A 21,348-nucleotide genomic window follows, 5' to 3' on the forward strand; every position below is an offset into this window, starting at 1 on the left:
TAGCACACCAGGAAAAAAAAAAAAAAAGATACTTGGAAGAAAGAATGCCATCATTGGGGGTCTCCAAGACCAAAGATGGGGCTGGTCTTGCTAAATATTTCTATAAATAATCCCACAGAGGCAATGCACAGCGAAATCTCCAAGCTTTCAAATGACATTCAGCCTTCTCTACTAGATGAGCTGGAAGCCCTCCTCCTCAGGATCCCCAGGTACTGGGCCTCCATCAGCACTTGGCACAGCAGGGACCTCTTAATATAGAAGCTTCTTCCCCGGGTGTCGCTTTCTTCTCACTAAGCCTGCTGCAGGATAAGGGCTTTAAAAATGTGTTTTGAGTAAGAGAATGAACTGGAGTTTATAAAATAATAACGATGGAAATGTCAGTCAGTCAAGCCCTTTGGGAAAGCAATTGGGCCATATGTATTCAAAAGATATGTTTATCCCCTTTGACCAAAGAATAGTCCTAGGATTTCATCCCACAAAACTAAATTTAAAATATCAAAAAGCTATATTCATGAAGTTATTCATTCAAACACTATAATTGCAAAATATTGGAAACAACTTAATTGCATAGCAATAGGGCAATGATTAAATTATGGCACATCTACTCAACAATACATTATGCAGTATTACCACAATGTTTATGAAACACAGACACTAGTAACCATATAATACTAAGTGAAAAAAAGCAGAACACAAAATTGTATGCATTTCAAGCTTACAGCTAAATAAAATCACTTACAAATATTAACAGATGGGAGTAAGACCTTTATAAAATGGTTTAACTGTGAATGGATTCAGAAAAGAATAATGAATTCAAAACAAAAACAAAATTAAATGAAGAGCATGAGTAAGACAGTCATCAGCCTTGAAGCTCTGAAGCTACCATGTGTACTTTGGGGATAAACAGTAGCTACCATTTATTTACTTAGAGTCCAATGTGTAGCAGGCACATTGTATATGGATTATTTCATTTAATCCTCCCTACAGCCTTGAGACATAGGAACCATTATTGTCCCCATTTTAAATGTGGCAAGGCTAAAGACGCAAGGAAGGCTAAGTCACAGAGATGGTAAGGGGCTGGGTTGGGATTAGCGGCTAGTTCTGCCCAAGTGGCCCAGGTGGGAAATGACCCCACTAAGTGGCACAGTCAAAAAATATCAACAGGTTCCACAGAGGTAAGCTGAGCTCACAGCCTATGCATTTATAATAGTTACAACCAATACTGAGCATCTACTGTGTACCAGGGATTTATATATATCTCATCTCTAGTATTTAACGTTCACAATAACTCTGTGAGGGAGGTGGTATCGTTAGACAGTGAATCAACTAAGATTTGGATGGGTTCTGAGCCTGCACAAGAGTGCACCAGAGTTTGAGCCCAGATCTACTGACCCCTGCGTGCTCTCGCACCCATCACACTTAAGTGGTCTTTAAAGACAGCCACTTAAGAGGAAGCTAGCATGCACCAGCTCTCCTGGGCACTAATCTGACCCAATGAATCAAGCCTTATGTTCTTGGACATCCCGACAGCCCCACATCTAGGACCCCACATCTAGAACATCTCAACAGCCCCACACCTAGGGCAGCAGATGCTCAAAATATACTGGTTGATTGAAAAAAAAAAAATGAATGGATCTTTCCCATGACACTGATAGGAAAGAGCACAAAGAAAATCTTGTAAATCATGTTCAGCAACTGAAGCCAGTGGGTATAAGCAGATCAGGGAAAGAAGTAAGAAAAAGGCTGACAGTAATAATGATGGCTAACACTTACATAGATCTTACCATGTATCCATGTTCTAAGTGCTTTACATAAACTCATTTAATCTTCAGATAATCCTGTTAGTGCCATTATAATACCCATTTTACAGATGAAGAAACTGAGGCTCAAAGAGTTAATAATTTGCCCAAGTATGCAAGCTTGGTAAATGACGGAGGAAGAATTCAAAGTCAGTGCAACTCAATGGCCCTCATTCTTAGCCACTATGCACCTCAACCTCTTTATACCCCTGCCCTATTACCAAAGCATCTAGATTCTTAATCCTTATAAGTCTCACTGGGCTGAGACACTAACACATCTGAATGAATGAAGAGACACTGTTTCCAAGAGACAGCACCCAAACCAAAGAACTCATGAGAGATACAATTCAACTAATGCACTTTTACTCTGAACCTCTAAAATTATTTCTGTCATTGAACATAGAATTTGTCTTACAATCTCAGGGAGATGGTCTAAGAGCCTCTCGCTAGAAATATAATATGACTTCTGCCAGGAATGCCATTCTGGCTCCACTTGTTATCAAAATCAGATTTCTCTGCCATCTCTAAGCTCAGCACTTCTCCTTCAAATAGGCGCTCATAAATAGCTTGGAAATAAGACTGATGCTGTACTGCTATACGCTCCTATAGATAACTAGAAAACTCTCCTAAATCTTACTCTGTTACTTACCCACCTACCTCCACACCTGTCCCCGCCATGAGGTGGAGGAGATGGAGAGAAACACTGTTTTCAAAAGGGGTTTCACACCAAAGTCCGAAACTCAGAAGCCTTCCTTTAAGTTGAGTATTAAAATAAAAATTCTGATTTATCCCCACCCTCACCCTACCATGATTCCCCTTTGGTAACCATAAATTTGATTTTTGAAATCTGTGAGTCTGTTTCTGTTTTGTAAATGAGGCTTTTTGTATCATTTTTTATTAGGAGTTTAGGATTAACACCACTATATATAAATAGATAACTAACAAGGACTTACCGTATAGCACAGGGAAACCTATTCAGTAGTCTGTAATAACCTAAATGGGAAACTTATCTGAGAACAAAGGAATATATGTATATGTAAAACTGATTCACTTTGCTGTACACCTGAAATGAACATATTGTAAGTCAACTATACTCCAATGAAACTTTTTAAAAAATAAAATAAAAAATTCTGATGTTTAAGTAAAGTCCTACATTGAGCTTCTGTGGGGACTTTCCACCTTGTTTTCCTTAGCAACAACATGGGGATCATATGAGCAAGCATTTCTAGAGCAGGTTTTTTTCTCAACAGCACTACTGACTTTTGGAGCCAGATGATCATAGTAAGGGGCTCTCCTGTGAATGGCAGGATGTCAACTCCATCCCTGGCCTCTACCCACTAGATACCAACAACACCCACCACCTCTGCCAACCAACCAAAAATGTAACAACCAAAAAACGTCTCCAGAAACTACGCAAAGTTCCTGGGTCATTAAAAGAGTGCTAGACTACTTTTTAGAACTTGCTAAGATAGCAAGATTCAGTGGAGAAAAGAAACAGATGAAAACATGAAAGACTATTCCAGAGGTAAAAAAAAAGTCACCATGAGACGAGCTGCCCCAAGTCATCAGGATGTTTGCCAACGCAAGAGCACATTCTAGGCTTTATCAGCATCACAATTAAAAAATACTTTTCAACATACACCTCAATTGGGTGTGGACAAATTAAAGTGAAATGTGAATGATCCAATCAGAGAAATGCTGGAGGCAACAATAAATCTGAAGACCAGGCCTGCCCTCCCAGAATTGTAAAGCCTCATGCAGGTGGATTCTTAAATTGGTTTGAACCTTTGGAAGGACATCTGACCATATATGTCAAAGGCCGTTTCCCTTTGACTGAGGAATTATACTCCTGAGATTTGGCCTAAGGAAATAATACAAAAATAAGAAAGGGCTATGTGTATAAAATGTTTATAAGTAGTTTAGTTAGCAAACATGGGAAACATCTGAATGTTGGCAATAGGGTATGAACTTAGAAAATGAAAATGGCGGGGTTCCCGTCGTGGTGCAGTGGTTAACGAATCTGACTAGGAACCATGAGGTTGCGGGTTCGGTCCCTGACCTTGCTCAGTGGGTTGGCGATCCGGCGTTGCCGTGAGCTGTGGTGTAGGTTGCAGACTCGGCTCGGATCCCGAGTTGCTGTGGCTCTGGCGGAGGCCGGTGGCTACAGCTCCGATTCAACCCCTAGCCTGGGAACCTCCATATGCCGCAGGAGCGGCCCAAGAAATAGCAGCAACAACAACAACAACCAACAACAAAAAAAGACAAAAAGACAAAAAAAAAAAAAAAAAAAAAAAAAGAAAATGGCACTAACGGATTACTGTAATGGTACCAGCAGTGTCAACGGCATTATCCCACAGCAGATTTGGGGCCCAAAGATCCAGCCCCTCCTCTTACTAATTTATGGACTTACAACACTTTCTTCACCCGCAAAACAGATATTGTAATTCATACCTCTCAGAACTGCTGTGAAAATCAAGATGATAATGGACATAAAAGTACTTTCAAAAGTACAAAACACAGCCTACACATCAAGAATCATTATTATACACATTATTTGGAAATATGGGCATATATATGCCAAATGATGTTAAATGAAAGAGAAAAACAGCACAAAATGGCACATATATACGTAATAATTTAACTGTCCCCTTAGCCTATCAGTGCCAGTGACCACACTATCTGACCCTATCATCATGACCCATCTACCTCAGGGGCTACTTTTGCATCTAAAATAAAATTCAACTGCCTTTCTGCAGCCATGGCTACATGGTCTGGCCCTGCTGACTCCAGCCATTCTTTAGTCAGTGCCACTGGCTTTCCTCTTCCTTGACTCCAGAACATGCATTGCGCCCATGACCTTCACACCTTCTGTCTCTCTGCCTGGAATCCATTGTCCCTGATGGCCAAGCTCCTGTTCTTCCCCTGGCTAACTGCTGCTTGAACTTCAAGACTCTCAACTTAAACATCATGACCTTCCATCCTAAAGTAAGTCCCTATCCACAGCTTGGTAGTAACTAACATAGGACAGTTTGGTCTTTTCCCTTCATAGCACTTACCAGAGTTGGTTACATTTCTACTTATGTGATAATGTGCTTCATCTCTGCTTCCCTAGCTGAACCGTAAGCACTAATTAGGCCAGGGATCCTGCCTGTCTACTTCACCACTGCATCCCCAGCTCACTGTCCCATATGCAGCAGATACCCAAGAAGTACCTATGCAAAGAAAACATTAAATGACTTTCGTCATTCCATAGATGGGCCAACTGAAACTCAGGAAAAATGAGTTTCCCTAAGCCATTGAGATATACAATGGCCCAGCTGGAATTAGAACTGAATTAGAATTAGATAATAATAATTATAACTCTTATCTGGATTTGAACCAGCACTACCAGGCAAGGACTAAGTACAGGGGAGAAATGTATTATGAAACTGGAAATTGGGAAGGGATGCAGAAAGTTTCCATCTATGCTGTAAAACTCTCTGGTGGCTCTTAAATGAGGAGTCTTCATTTTAATCTGTTTGATAGCTTATTCCTTGTCATTCAACAATGCCCAAATATTGATACTCTAATATACACAAAAATTAGAATTATCTATTTTCCCAGCCACATGGCTAGAGAAACCTAAGTGAGAACATTAATAGGAAAGGCATACGGCTGTACTCTGTCCCATCTGTTCCATGGGGACCTTGGCCTCTGGCTCAGCCTAAAACCAGATGAGGATCCTGAGAATTCTGAAGCCCCTCGCCCTTCCTGTCCCGAGCCCTGTTTGTGCTCAGTCACTGCCACCCACACAAGTTAACCGTTACTTTGGACCCAAACTGACCTTTGCACCTAACTTAGGCAATTCAATTCCAATGTATTCTTTGCCCAACAGCAACAGCGGAAAGCTATTCCTGGCTGACGGTCCCTATGAGTCTGCACAATGAGGGCACAAGAGAGAGGTCCCCAGGATTCACTGGCAAATGAGGACACAGGGTAAAAGGGCAAACAGACACCTTCCAATGTGGTTGCTCTGGGGTGTACTGCATGGCACCCAGGTTTTACATATTCCTATCTTCTTGCACACAAGGCCTCTGTAGCAGGGGAGCCTCCCTGAGATCTGCCAACTCATGGCTCACTTAACACATTTAACCCTTGTCAGGAAGTATGTATGAAGCCATATGCCAGGCTCTGGGGCCAAGTGTGTACATCTAGGACCTCAGAAGGAGGGAACTGAGCAATGGTTTTCCATACACTGTGGGCCAGAACTATCTTGGAGCTGCTAACTTCTTCCCTTATCTAGTGTGCAAGGCCGGTTCTGACTATGTGAGCTAACAAAGTGGTACCAAAACCCTAAACAGGATCCATTGTTTAAACAATATATCTAGAGATCCAAGCCAGGTGGGTCAAGAAGTAGCTATAGCCAGCACATCAGATCCCTAGGCATTAAACCTTTTGTGCAGATAAAGGAAAGCTTGCTAAAAAGGGCCTATGCCCTCAGAGACACCAGGAAATTGGTTGTGGTGCTACTGACACAACTGACCTACCCTGGACCCCTGTCCCATCAGCTGCACAAGGGGCAGGCCAGATCTTTCCAGCTCTGACTGTCTAAGCATCTGCAACCTGAAATAAACCACCTTAATTTCTGGTTCAGCAAAATACACTTCCTGTAGGAATCAGGAAGGGAGATAAGGAGCAAAAGCTAGCAGGCAGGAGATATATCATCTAGAAAAGCCCTTTTGTGTCAGGATGTTGTATCCCTCCTTCCTCCAATAAGAACTATGAGGCCAAAAATTGTCTTTTGACTAAGCCTGCCTATCTTTCTAATCTTAACTCTTTTTAAACAGATAAGCAATACTAAGCAAGAGCAACAGGGCTAGTAGAGATTGGTGCAGTCTGGATGGCCCAATCCCAAGTCCTGCTTTTGAACCCTGTACTCCTAATTTCTTGGTTGACCTTGGGGAAATCCCTTCCCTGCTTTGAGCCTCAGTGTTCTTATCTGTAAAATGACAGGTTTGGGTTGGACTACCCTTTAGACCTTGTATCATAAGGTGTTATAGTTCTTTCCAGTACTCACTGGCTAATGGACATAGCACAACAGAGGCAGTTTCCCAAGACATGGGCTACTGCCTCCATGAAAAGAGGCACGGGACCTGGATCACACAGCAGCTAAGAAATGAGATTAGGAGATGAACTTTTAAATCTTGGGGAACACCAGGACCTGGAAATAGCCATGGGAGGTTGGGGCAAAGGCAAGACAGAGATCAAAAACTTTAATGATACCACTGAAGAGCAATGTGACCCAGTGGTTTAAATTATTTACCAATTCTAGTGTCAAATTATTTCTATTTAAACCCTACACGTGGACTTCCCTTGTGGCTCACAACATAACCACACAGCGTTGCTTCTACAGTGGCTGTGACTCAACCCCTGGCTCAGGAACTTTCATATGCCGCAGGTGCAGCCATTTGTTAAAAATAAAATAAAATAAAATAAACCCTACCAGTGCTACTGACTAGCAGTGTAGACTTCAGACAAATGACTTAAACTCTCTCAGTGCTTTAAGTTCCCCAGTTATAAAACAAGGATATAAGAGTTGTTTGTGGATCTTAAAGGGATTAGCCCAGTTAACAACCCACTTTTATTGCCTAGGACATGGAAGGTCATTCTAAGTTGTTTGCTTTTATTATACTATATATTATATAATATTTTATTTTACTATTATTATTATTACCAAGACAGGTAGAATATGTAGATTCTAGTTCCTACTTTCTCACTAGTGACCTTGGGATTCAGCTCCCTATCTGTAATATGATGGACTGAAAAAGTGTTTCTCAAACTAGTATGTATGTGTATAATATGTGTGTGTGTATATATATATACATATATAAAGGATTATATATGAGTTCTCTGTAAGGATTTTTAGTATTTTGTGTTTTCATTCATTTCAATAATCATCTAAACAAATGTGAACATATCTGGATTTTCTGAATGCTTACATTTTATTTTATTTTATTTTAGTCTTTTTAGGGCCGCACCTGTGGCATATGAAAGTTCCCAGGCTAGGGGTCAAATCAATCAGAGCCGCAGGTGCCAGCCTACACCACAGCCACACCAACACCAGATCCAATCCACGCCTGCAACCTACACCACAGCTCACAGCAAAGCCAGATCCTTAACTCACTGATCGAGGCCAGGGATCGAACCCACGTCTTCATGGATACTAGTCGGGTTCATTACCCCTAAGCCACGACAGAAACTCCTGAATGCCTACTTTATACCCAAGTCCTGGCACAAGATTTCAAGCCTAGGTTAATATTTGTGTTTGTGATTGTGTTAGCATCAATATAATTGTGGCAGACTAATGAGAAAGGCACCGATGCAGATGCTATTTGTGAATGATCAGATTGGACCAAATGATATCAAATGAAGGTCATTGGAAAAAATGATTGGAAAACTGAATCATTAGCACATAGTAATATAGGCTGTCCAAACTCAAACGAATGAGCATTTGCTACTATAGTCACATTGCTACCTATAATACAGCTTCAGCTACACAGTGTCAGCTGTCTTACTACATTAACAGTGTTAATCTGAACTGTATTGGTTTGGCAATTTTGTTTGCTTTTAACATGTAAGTTAGTATGGGTCATATGGCTGTATAATAGCCTGTAAGAATAAGGAGTTTATATCTAGTTTCACATGTATACATAATTAACATTACAATAAAAAATAAATTTAGTGACCATAAAGGGACCTTGATATTTTTGTTCTTTTAAAGAAGGGCCAAGCATTAGTCTAGTTTCAGAAACACTGAATGAAATTATCTTCAAGAACCCTTATAGTTCTTTGAGTCTAAGAAAGATGATCATTTTGGTTACAGATGTGTTAAGATTCATGAGGACAGCTAAATGTGGGTGTAGGCTTAGAATTCAGCAAACAGGGCAGGGCAGGGAACAGAAACTTAGAAGCCAAGTTCAGAGAGGTGCAGCTAAACCCAGGAGGCCAGACAAGCTCTCTAGGAGTATTCAGAGAGGGAGAAGCAGAGAGCTGATGTTGGGGCTGAGGGAAGATCACCCGGCCCTATAACCTTTACCCTCTCATGGCAAATACCATCCACCTGAGCATTAAAGATGACCTCCGGATTACTGGAAGGATTGTTGTCCCATCCAGAAGTTAACAGCTTAGACCCCTCCTCAGAAATACTACAAATCTGTTTTATATTCCTCTAGGCTTGCAGTCAAAGCTAAAAGGAGAGAGTCCACACTGACACTAAGATATCTGTGATCCTTAAGCACTGGGCCACACGCTCACTTCCTTCCCACTCACCGGGCAAACAATTAGTGCTCTCGGAGAGCCTGGGCGCCCCCACGGCTGCAGCAAAAGGCAAGAGTAAGATGGCCCAGGGGCAATTCTGTGCCAGATTCTGGAATTCAGAACTCAGGCCTGGACGCTAGCACAAACCAAAGCTGTCATTTCTGCCTGGGTGCAAATCTGCCCCCTATGATAGGCAACGGGGCTGGGTCAGGACCCCACACACAGTCCTGTGTCCACTGGGGCCAGATTCAATCCATTGCTTTAAGAAAATCAAGAAGACTCCCCTTCCCCCCCTCCTCCAGCCCGCAACTCAAAGTCAAGAAGCACAGAGAATCCCAAAGAAACCCAGGCTTACTGTTTGTCTTCTTCTGAAAGTGAGGTTCTTCCACAGCAGTAACCTCAGTTGAGTCCAATAAGCCATGTTACCTCAGCTGGCACCACAGCAGCCTGCGTGTGGCTCCGCTCGGGAGCCCCGTGGAGGAAGTGGCCAGAGCTCAAGCAGGGGCGCTGTGGCTGGTCATTAACTGAAAGATAACAAGGGAGAGCGCTGTCAGTTTTTGCTGCAAAGCTACATTCCGGTGAAAGCTGTTGCTCAGCCCTCTCACCTGAGCTCTCAACACCCAGGTCTGCTTCATGATGGCTTCTCCATAAGGCACAAGTCCCTGACTTCCAACCCTGGGGTCTAGCAGACAGGGATTCTGGAGGTTTTCTGGCAGCAGCCTGGGAGTGAGTCGTTATAATCCGAATCATTTGAGCTCCACTACTGTGATCATTTGGGAATGAAAGATGCCCTCAAGAAAGCAGACCTAGACAAGCAACCTTAGGTGGGCAAAACACTGAGGTTTCGAAAGGCACTTGGAATCCCAGAGTCCTGCCTCCTTCCTCTAAGAAAATGCCTCCCCTCTCAGAAGATGTCAGCAGCATTTACAAACTTTGCCTCCAACCTGGAGTGACTTAGTATTCCTTGAAATTTGCCACAGACTACATTTTCACCTGGCCACAAAGTTGAGCTTTTCCAGGGATAAATGACACCATTGATAAAGCAGTTTCTGAATCTGAAAAGCCACAGCAGGTCTTAGACGACTGTGAGTAAACACCAAGGAAATGCCACGGACACCTGGCTCCCAGGTGATGAGGACAAGCCTGGTGCTGTGTGTCTGTGTGGAAAGAAAACAATATCCTGCGGAGAAACAAGGCAGCTGAGGCAGATGGAGAGCATCTCCTGTGAAACTGACAAGCTCCCACTGTCCGGATACATGCACACTTCTGGCTTGCTCCACTTGCACCTGCGCACAGGGCCCCGGCTACTCCTTGTCAGGTGTAACAGGGGCCTCCTTTGGAGACTGTTTTGCCAGGCTGGGGGGAGGCAAGGTTCTCATAAACTGGGGATACAACCTTCTGTATGTCCCAGCTGCCCCTTCAACAATGGCTGTCATTTACTGCTGGAATAATCTTAAGTCATCATAATAAAAATAAAGGTGGAAGAGGGCAGAAAATGAAAACCGGAAGAAGGGAGGGATATACAGGTTAAAGCTGCTGCCACTTCACAGTCATGAACCTTTAGCAGAAACTAGAAACTAGCTTCACCTCTAGAATGGCTCATTTAATCATGGTGGCCTCTGGTGGAGTAGAGGTGGGGGTGGGATACCAGGCACGAGGAACAAGCAGCAGAAAGAGCAATGAATGTAGTGAGCACTTGTGGACATGAAACCAAGTTCTGGACTAAAAGTCTGTGAGTCCAAATCAAACCTCGATACAAAGGTCAACCCCTAGCAGGATTGTATCCTCATGGCCCCCAACTCACAAGGACATGGATTAAAACTCCTACAGGAGCAAAGAGGATGGAGGGAGCCTGCCCTGTCTAAGAAGAAGGACAGATTCTACTACTATGGATTTTAATCCATGCATTGACAAGCCAACAAATCAGGACTTCCTCTGACACAGTCAAGCCTTAGGACCTATTTCTTTTGTCATTTGTTCAGCAAACCTTTAGATGAACGCAGCCCCCTTCCCCCAAATTCTCACTCCAAATAGAAGAATAGTTAAACGGGCAGCGCTGTGTCCATCTACAATTTGTTGTTTAAAGACAGCAATTGGCCTCCAAGTGCTAAGAGCCAGAATTCGATTGTGAGACACATGCTTGTGATCCCAAATTATTCTCAAAATGGTCTGGGACAGGGCTTGCATTCCAGAAACACTGTGATAAATAATTAGCTAGATTTTTCTCATGCAAAAGCTGCTCTCCAGGAATCACTTAGTTGATTTAGAAGCTGTAAGAATCTTTTCAGATCCCCAAGGTAACAATGAGAAGGTTGGAACACAAGTTTGTAATTAAAAAAGGAAAATTAACTTAGCAGAGAGAGAGCCTAGATGGGAACTAGGCCCAGCTTCCCAATTATCTGCCCTTGGCCAAAGCTTTATGCTCTCTGAGCATCAATTTCCTCATTATAAAATGGGGGTGAAAACACCTACCGTGCATGATTTAACGGATCTAACAAGATAATATAAACAAGTCCCCAACAAAGTACATGGCACCCTGTTAGTGCCAAAGAAATGAGTTCCCTTCTCCCCACTTTTCTTTCTCTGATCTATCGGTTCCCTCGAACGGAGAAACAGTTTTATATCCTGTCCAAACACTCTTTTCTACTCCATTATCTCTAGCAAATCCCTCGGGGGTTTCCAGCAAGGTAGGAGAGGCAGAGGAGGAAGAATGAAACCAGTATGGCCAAACGTTAGAGATCTCGAGACCCCCAAGCCCAAACCAGGACACCAAATCATCTAAATTCGAATGGAGAATCCCAGAAGAAACAAGACACACCTCTATAGGATGTTCACAAGAAGAGAAAGGCCAGGAGAAGGCTTCTGGGAGAGTATTTTCCTAAAGCAGAGTTTCTGGGCCTCCAGACATGGATCCTAGCCCAGGGGACCCTCCAGGAGATGTGCAGATGAGTTAGCAAGTGGCCCAGAGCAGCAGTAGAGGGTCCTGCTCAGGCTTCACTGGGTGCAAACAGGCAGGCTTCCAGCCCCACTGCCCCACCAACCCTGGCACAGCCCCAGGCCCCTGCCTGACCCTTCCTCCTACCTCAGGACACAGAAACCATTGCTGGGAGCAATTTCACCCAAAGAGGAGAGTTTGGCAATACCTGAATTCCTCTGCTCAGGTAACTGAAGCCAATGGGACATTTCTATATCAGTTGTCCAAGGAATTGAACAAACAAACCAAAACAAAAAGAAGGCCGTATTCTGTACTAAATTTCTCAATGTTTCCAAGCTAGTAGCACACTCACTTCTGCCCCCGTGCACATTTCCAGTTACTGGCTGGAAAGGGTCCTACTTCACAACCATGGCCAGTCAACAAGCCACTCTCTTCTGGTTCCTGGGTGACCACACCAGCCACTTCACTGGGCTCCCTGCTTCTCCCCCTCCCCCATTTATCACAGGGCAACCAAAGTTATTCCACTAAACCAAAGATCCAAATATGCCACTCCCCCACTTAAAACCCTGGGCCAGCATCTGACTGCCCTGAAGATAAAGTCCAGTCCTCACCTCGGTTTTGCTGGTCTCCTCCAAGACTCCACCACTTCCTACCTCCTAAACCAGGGCCCAGAAGACTACCCTTGGGCTCTGAATGGGCTGTTCTCTCTCCTAGCACTGGGCCTCCTGGGTGCTCCTGGTCCTAAAACCACTGCTGCCAGCACTGTCAGACTGGCCAACTCTTTCTCAACCTCAGGACCCTGTCCTGACCACCTTCCCTGCACTGACATTGGTGAGGAGCCTCTGCTTGGCGCACCCAGGGCAGCCTCTGGTTTCCACCGCATCGTTCCTGCCACACTGAGCCTTCGGAACCACTCCTGTTTCTTCAAGGCAGTTTTCCACAGCATACAAAACAGTATCAGGCATGGAGTAAGCCCTCAGGGAATATTTGCTTAATTAATTAACTGTGAGTTGGACATAGGAAATAGGGTTTCAGAATGGAGGGGTGGTGTGGTAACTGATTTCTCAAGCTTGATTAACCGATTCAGGCAAATTGTCCCCAGTGAGGGCGCTCTGTGTTCACTACACACTTGGGACGACCACAAGGACTGCTGAGCTTCCCAGGTGACTCCTGGGACATCTGGGAAAATGTCATTGAATCTAGGTCTGCTTCCCACAAACACCAGGTTTGGCTAAGGATGGAGCAGGCCCTCCCAAAGCCAGAGAAGCCATGGCACCTGCTCTCCACCCCCTTCACAGCAAGTCCTTGGGTGCACCCTCTCCAGGTCTCTGCATCATCACCCAGGTGGACCACTCTTTACCAACATTTAACATTCCTTCCATACTCTCAGCTTTTCTGTATAGTGTGACCTCACCGAAATGACTCTTCAAACAGTTGGCCAATTTTTTAAAGACGCTTTTACATCAAATGTCACTGATATTCTAAAATTATCATCTAGAGAACACCACAATCTGCTAAACCATGGCCTTCTCAAATAAGCAAAGATCATTAGTTGCTGAGAAATGCAAACTAAAACCGCAATGGGATACCCCTATATACTCTCCAGAAGTACTAAAAAATTTTAAATTAAAAAGCATTAGTATGTGGAGCCACTGGAGTTCTCATACACTGCTTGTGGGAATGAAAAATGGAACGGCTACTTTGTAAAACACTCTGGCACTTTCTTCTAAAGTTACGTACAAACTTACGATGGAGCCCATCCATCCTGTCCCAAAAGAAATGAAAGCCTATGTTCACACAGAGATTTGTTTGTGAATGTCTACAGCAGTCTTATACAGAATAGCCCAAACTGGCAGCAATCCAAATGTCCATCAACTAGTGGATAAATTAAAATGGAATACTACTCAGAAATAAAAAAAGGACAACACTATGAATAGAGGCAACAGCATTGGTAAATCTAAAAAGGCTTATGCTAAGAGAAATAAGCCAGACAGAAAATATTACACATTGTATAAGTCTATTCCTATGACATTCTGGAAAGGTGAAACGATGGGTAGAGAAATCAGATCAGTGGTTGCCATTGGCTGGGGGAAGACGGCCTGGAAAGAGCATTGAATGACGGAAATATTCCACATCATGACTGTGGTAGTGGTTATACAACTATTCACATTTATTAAAGCTCATCAAACTGTACACATAAAAGACTAAATTTAACTGTATGTAAATTATACATTAATAAATTGACCTCCTCCCTCAAAAAAAATTTGTGCTCTACGATAATAATTAACATACTCTAGGAGTTCCCTGGTGCCTCTGCAGATGGAAGATATGGTGTTGTGACTGTGGTAGCTTAGGTTACTGCTGTGGCATGGGTTTGATCCCTGGCCTGGGAATTTCCACATGCCACGGGTGATACTTAAAAAAAAAAAATACTCCACAAGTTAAAACACCCCTTGGAAGGAGTTCCCGATGTGGCTCAGCGGTTAATGAATCTGACTAGGAACCATGAAGTTGTGGGTTCAATCCCTGGCCTTGCTCAGTGGGTTAAGGATCCCAAGTTGCCATGAGCTATGGTATAGGTCACAGACACGGCTCAGATCGCTGTGGCTCTGGCGTAGGCCGGCGGCTACAGCTCTGATTCAACCCCTAGCCTGGGAACCTCCATATGCCACGGGAGCGGCCCAAGAAATGGCAAAAAGACAAAAAAAAAAAAAAAAAAAAAAAAAAACACGCCTTGGAAGACCTAAGAACTGCATCATGAAAAGACTGATTATAATGTGATTCTCTAGGAAGGTAAACAGTGAATAAAATCTTCACCCCTGATCACTCCACAAACAACTGCAGCCTTAACTCTGCAAGGCTCCCATTAACGACAGCAAATATTTGCTGAGTGCCTATGACGCAAAGGTGCTGCTCTAGAGAATGGAGATTCAGCCATGGACAAAAGAGGCCAAGTACCTGCTCTCATGGAACTTCTATTCTAACAAGGAGATGGAACACAGACAAACAATAGTGTGTTGTTAAGGCAGTGGCTAATAGCAGTAGTGAAGAAAAATAAAGCAGAATAAGGAGGCAGAAAGTAATTAGGGGTGGGGAACTCCCTTCTTTAGAAAGTTTAATGAGAGTGGGCCATATGCCACTGGCAAAAAGGTCACCAGGTGACACCTGGGATTGTGAATTCTTCTAACTGTTCCCTAAACCAAAACCTTAAATGCCAGAGTCAGTGATGCTGGCAAAAGAAAAAATACAGGTTCCCACCTGGTGCCAAGGAAGTAACGACCAGCCCAATCAATATTGCCCCCACTGCCCCCAACCCTCTTCCTCACTAAAGCATTTGGCCCCTTTGACCGTCACATGTAAATTTCAAAGAGAGGTAAGAAATTTAAAAAAGAAAGGAGGAGAAAGGAAGAGGAAGACAAACTAAAAAGATAAGGTGAGAGGGTTTTTTCCCCACATGATGAAGTCAAAAGGAAACCAGGAACTACTTCCCAAACTGCCTTCTACCCTTGTAAAGCATTAGCCCTATCTATGGAACTGCAGTAAGGAAAAAACAACAAATGTTTGCGCTGCTACCAGAAACTCATAGTTTGTACCGTAACAAAGGGTTGGTTGGTCTTTTTCCTTCCTGCAAGGACACTCTGAGGCTGGGCTTCCATCTAAAGGTGGGATTCAAGCCCTTATCTGGGGCCACTTCCAGAAAGGACAGGCCCTACTCCTTGTGTGGTGGTAGGGTGCACACAGCCACCATTTCTCATTGGAGCAGAGAGGTTGGCCCTTCTTGGCAAAAGAGGACAACCTTGTACAAGGCCATCTTCTGGCTGATAGAAAGAGTTCATTGCAGCTTTGAAGACCTGCACTCACCACACCCCAAACTTAGAGAGAAAAGGGCCCCCCAAAGCAAGTGGCTTGCCCAGACTCACCCTCAAGAGTTACAGCAGGCCCTTAGGTTTCTTGAGAAATAATTCTGTCAACGACTGTTCCCACTTTCCCACTACTATATTCCTCCTACACAATTATGTTTGTTATTCTGAACACATTTCTATGAATTCTACCCACATAGTTCATATACCCAGAATATGCAGTCAGCAACTGATTTTCACCCTTTGAAAACAGTGGTTTTGTGACAGCTATTTCCCTAAATTTTAAATAAAAAGACAGATAAATAAATATGTGTGTTTGTTCTGCACACAAATTTCCACATAGTTACCAGAAGTGAGATAGAAACTGAAATCTGTGACAACGGCTATCACACACTCTCCTGAGGAAACTGTTTCTGGATGTCTTATCTCAATAAATAGCTAGCCGGTAACCTACAAAGCAGGGGGTGGATTTAAAACAGGACTTGACTACATCCCACAGGAACTGTAAAGGTGATGGCACTAAAACTCAACCAGTGGCTTCTTCATGAAACGTGGATGCAAAGGCAAGAATCATAGGTGCTGATGCATCTCATCTCCAGAGGATGTAGACGATCCTGTAGAATGAGGATGTGAAACCTGTAAGCCCACCAGGCAGAGCACGCTTGCTTTAGAAAAGGACTATTCTTTAACTGCCTCTCTGACCATCTGTCTCTAGACCAGTGGCCAGAGTCAGGGCAAAGTGAGGTTACTGACAGCCAGAAAACCAGGCTGGAACAGGTTCACTGCACCCATGACTGAAGACAGGGTATGGCTGTCATGGTGAAAGGGGGGGATTTGGAGTTGCCCCGTGATCTCTCCCAGGCTGACCCATCAGCTTTATTAGGCCTGAAATTAATTTGACTGCCTCAGTTTCCTTTCTGGCCTCCAGATGCCACTGAGCACTCTACCTGCAAGTTCATTCATGCCAATCTTTATATTCTATCCCCTTGCACTCCCCAACTACACTGCAGACCCACAAACTCAGTGAAACTGTCCTTAGTCACCATTAGACCCTTAGAGGCCTGCAGAAAGGCCATGGGCCCTAGTACTCAGCAACCCCTGAAATTATGTTCCTATTTAAACCATAACATTTTAATACTCAAGTTTAAGGAGGAAAAAAAAAAGATGTTAGAAACCCTCCAAGATAAAGATCAAGGTTAAAAGGAAGCCATTCTATCATTCCAAACGATTTCTATCATTCTAGAAGGTTTTTATCATTCTAGAAGATTCCCATCATTCTAGAAAGGTTCTGCTATCACAATACCTACTTAAAAATATATAGATCCAATAAATTTTATCAATATTAACTGTAGAACTGTATGTAAAATTCCCTGTAACTCAAGAGAATTTTTTTAAAGTACCAAATGTATTGTACTTCCTTGATTATTAGTAACAATAAGTGTATAGATAACTATGCATTCTTCTTTCACCCTGGGATACATATTTAATTTCCTGAACAAAGGTATTTGCTAATACCTAATTTTCAAAAGGAGGGTTATGGCATGAATACATAAAAACTGAAAGGTAGGGAGTTTCCATCGTGGCGCAGCAGAAACAAATCCGACTAGGAACCATGAGGTTGCGGGTTCGATCCCTGGCCTTGCTCAGTGGGTTAAGGATCTGGCATTGCCGTGAGCTGTGGCGTAGGTCGCAGACGTGGCTCAGATCCTGCGTTGCTGTGGCCCTGGTGCCGGCTATTGGCTGCAGCTCCGATTTGACCCCTAGCCTGGGAACTTCCATATGCCGTGGGTGTGGCTCTAAAAAAAAAAAAACCTGACAGATAGACAAGGTACATGAATATTGTACAAATCTAGAATAAGCTTCTAAGAAGCATAATTCCTCATGCTGTCAACAATTCTATTTTTAAAAAGATTTAAAAGTTTTAAACCTATTTCCATCATTTCACTGATATTTGGAGAACCAAAGATCCTCTTATCGCTCTCAATGTTCCACAGTTGCTACCATCTGAAACAATCTCAGGACGTGTAAAACTGACAAGAGCCAGGGTTTCTGAAAGCAAATCTGTCCTGTACCCTTGTTTCATCGTTGTAGAATTATGGAGAAACTCTGACGAGATATTAGAGATGGCCCTTCTTCCACTGCTAATTTCCACTAAACAAACAGAAAGCAAACGTCAAAGAAAGACTTCAGTAAACAAATCAGCTATTTGCTTTTTCCCTGTTAGCGGGTATATAGCATATAGGAAAAAGGAACTTTTCCCCTAGAAATGAAATACTTGTCAATATCACACGTCATAGAAAAAAACAAAAACAAAAACAAATTTTCTCAACCACAATCATAATGTCAAAGTAAGAGGTACCTGCAGGGGAGGAACTATCCAAGAACACAAACCCTGAGTTATACAGAAAAACAAGGAAGCCAGTCTCCATGAGCAATCCTTTATCTGCTGACAAACTTAACTGGATAATGTTCCGTCTTGTTGGAGGAGGGTTTTCCAAGAGAATTTTAGGATACAAGGCTTACTGCCTGGACGAGCAAAAACCATTTTGTTTGGTTTACATCTCCGAAGAGTCAACATCTTCAGATGTTCAACCTTCTCCCAGCCTAAAAAGTTTATTTTTATAGAAGTGCTCAAAGGACTTGGGGACAGACAAACCCAAATCCCTCCACTGCCTTCCCCTTCCTGTGGGCCTATGCGCCCTGTAGCAAAATCCCTCAGACGTTCTTTAACTCTGATTTTCTTGGGCTTCCCATGAGGCTCACAACATAACTCTGATTTTCTTGAATTAACTGGCCCAGGAGACAGAAGGGAGGTTCTGGAGTCAGAGAAAGCAGAGTTTGAATTCTGACTCTGCTACCCACCAGCTCTGGGACCCTAAAGGAATCTGAGTCCTGGATTCTCTCCATAAAAGAGAACTAATAATGAATATAAAACATTTGGCCAGTTCCTGGAACAAAGTTAAGTATCCAGTAAACGGCAGCTCTTATAATGATTAGTGCTGCTGACTTCACAGAGTAAAGCAAGCATTCATCAAGGGTGGGGCACCAAGCAGGCAGAATGTTAAAGAATCTCTCTTCTCCCTTCTTTGTCCACAGACGGAATAGTACTATTCCCCCCACAAAGCCTTTCCAGAACACATTAGAGCTTTCTGCAGTGCCCAGCTCAGCGGGAGATGGGAAAGAGTTACACTGGTATCCTGGTGCCACTTCTACCATCATTTTGCCAAAAACCTCCCTTTTAGGGCCCCTACCACCCTCTTACACTCTTCTCCCACACTGGGGGCCGTCCGCTCCTCTGTTCCATGCAGGCACCATCCCGTTCTCCATGTCTCCAGCTCCTGGCTCAGTTTTCCTCTCCAGCCCACTTCCTCCAGCCTCCAGGTCAATTACCTATTTGCAACAATTCCTCCATGTCTTTGGCTTTCCCTAGCCCCTTCTCCAGTGTGCCAGCTGCTCAGGCAGTCCCTGCTAAATCTGAGTGGCAGCATCTTACTATCCTCCACAACACTGAGCCCAGGGCTCAGGACACCTCGGTAATCATAAACATTTGTGGAATGAAGGCCTCTCAAATCAGACCTCAGGGATGAGGAAAATTAGTAAAAGCAGGTTCACTACAGGAACAAATCAGAAATGTCACTGAAAGTACAGGTTCAGGTAGCTCAAAAACATGACAAAATTTCCAGCTATGCTCAAAGAAACAAATTAAATGAAAGTGTATTTGATTTGGTTTTCCTCAAAGCTGCTCTCATTTGTTGGGAAGGACATTCATTTTCATTGATTTCACGTGAGCAAGCAAAGGAGACTGTAGTTTACCAGCCTGAGGCTCGAGCCCCGGTAAACATGCCAACCAACAAGAATACCACCCTTAGGGACGCAACACAAATACATGACTGTCAGCATTGGTCAGGAGCCTTGACTCTAAACCTACAGGCTCAAGTCAAGAACTCACTCAACAAAGCATAGCAACACCTGGATACAATTTTTCCACCTCAACACTTAATTCCTTTTACTTTTGCCCAAACAAGTTATCTCATCTCTAGGATCTCTTCCAGTTCTAGTTCAGGGAAGTATATGACCAAACCCAGCAACCTTCTTGAGAACATCCTCTTTCTTTCACCAGCCAGCTGCTTAAGGCAGTGCAGGCACATGTCATGTGTCTGAGATGCTTCTGTCCCTGCAGCCCGGCAAGGACCAGCTGACCAGGTAGTCAGGGCTCCAGGGAAGGTGCAGAGGCACAAGGTCTAAGCCCTGCCCCCCCCAACTTCATAACTGAACTTCTCTCTAACAACCAAAATAAACCTCTTTGCTGGCTGTCTTGCTGAATTAAGGAGGAATAAGATCACAATTTTAATTTCACATACTTATGATTCTGGGGTAAAAAAGGATGTTGGCTCTTAAAAAAAAAAAAAAATGCCATGAACTCCATTATTTGAGGTCTAGGTGGATCCTCCCAGAGGAACTCAATCTGTATTATTACAATATCATTATTCTGAGTATTCCTTCTAGAAAGTGCCATTCTCATTAAGATCTTTTTACCAATCATTTTATGTGCCAGATAAAAAAGTGCTCTAGGAAAGATGAAACTAAACTATTGGGTGGACATTCTACTAGCCTCTTCTTTCAAATGCAGTTTACAGTGGCATTTAAAATGCACACATTCTCATCTCACAATCACCAAGGGCTAAATGTTTACACTGGGTGAACAGAGTCCCCAGCGGAGTTCTACCTGAGGACAGAGAACCCTGCTGGTCTCTGCAGCCTCCAAGGCCACATCCCCTCCCCTCAATGGAGACCACGGGAACCAAGTATCAGATAGCCAAGGAGAAAGTCACTCCGTGATCATGTGAAATGGGACTGGAGTTGGAAACTGAAAAATGGCACTAATTCCACTAAATTTGCAAATCCTGCAACAGATGGACAACTGGATAAACACTACTGAACCAAAGGCTCTCAAAGTCCTTTAATTAACACAATCATTAAAGTAAAAAACAAAAACAAAAACTATCTTTAATCACAATCCTAAAAGGCTAAAATTAGCACACAGTTTTGTACTTTTGCATAAAGGAAATGGTACCCAGGAAAGACTCAACCTTCAGGATTTCTGTGGAGGTTTCCTTCTGATTCAAACTTATAACCAAAGAACAATTTTCTCTGAGAGGAAAAAAAAAAATCCAGTTGAAAAAGCCATTAAGATTCAAAATGGACCAAGAGACAGAATAAATGAGACTGATCAATTATTCAAAGATCCAGTGTCCACTGTAAGTTGAAAGGATAGACGTATAGACGCAATTGCTTTTTCTCTCCTAAATACTGTGAACAGTACTTTAAATTCTGGTATAGTAGTGAGAAGTCTGGATTAAACAAGCAAGAAGCTAAGATTTTTAGTTCCAGTTGATGACAGCCAGAGAGTGATAGATGCCATTCTATCACTTTGAGCCACAGAACAGAAAACAAGCCT

General features: G+C 43.1%; 2 protein-coding genes across 13 annotated transcripts in view; one reads left to right on the forward strand and one right to left on the reverse strand.

Moving 5' to 3' along the window:
• The window catches only part of ABCA1 (ATP binding cassette subfamily A member 1), a 134,413-nt gene that overhangs the window by 103,774 nt on the left and 9,291 nt on the right, over nt 1-21,348 (reverse strand). For all 12 annotated transcript variants that reach the window (XR_014837410.1, XR_014837398.1, XR_014837417.1 and 9 more), the window contains 1 exon segment: nt 9,451-9,619. Coding sequence is in view for 8 of the 12 variants with exons in the window: in XM_085011830.1 (XP_084867956.1) it covers nt 9,451-9,516 (66 nt within the window). In the remaining 4 variants the exon portion in view is untranslated.
• Nucleotides 7,143-21,348, forward strand: part of TMEM38B (transmembrane protein 38B) — a 774,558-nt gene continuing 760,352 nt past the window's right edge. The window contains exon 1 of the mRNA XM_085019025.1: nt 7,143-7,196. The gene's annotated coding sequence lies outside the window, so the exon portion shown is untranslated. The remainder of the gene's footprint in view (nt 7,197-21,348) is intronic.

This window comes from Sus scrofa, chromosome 1 (assembly GCF_054392235.1).
Source record: "Sus scrofa isolate SSC_HxYL_T2T_F1_AM1 chromosome 1, Sscrofa_HxYL_maternal_Yorkshire_Landrace_v2.0, whole genome shotgun sequence".
NCBI classification, from domain to species: domain Eukaryota; kingdom Metazoa; phylum Chordata; class Mammalia; order Artiodactyla; family Suidae; genus Sus; species Sus scrofa.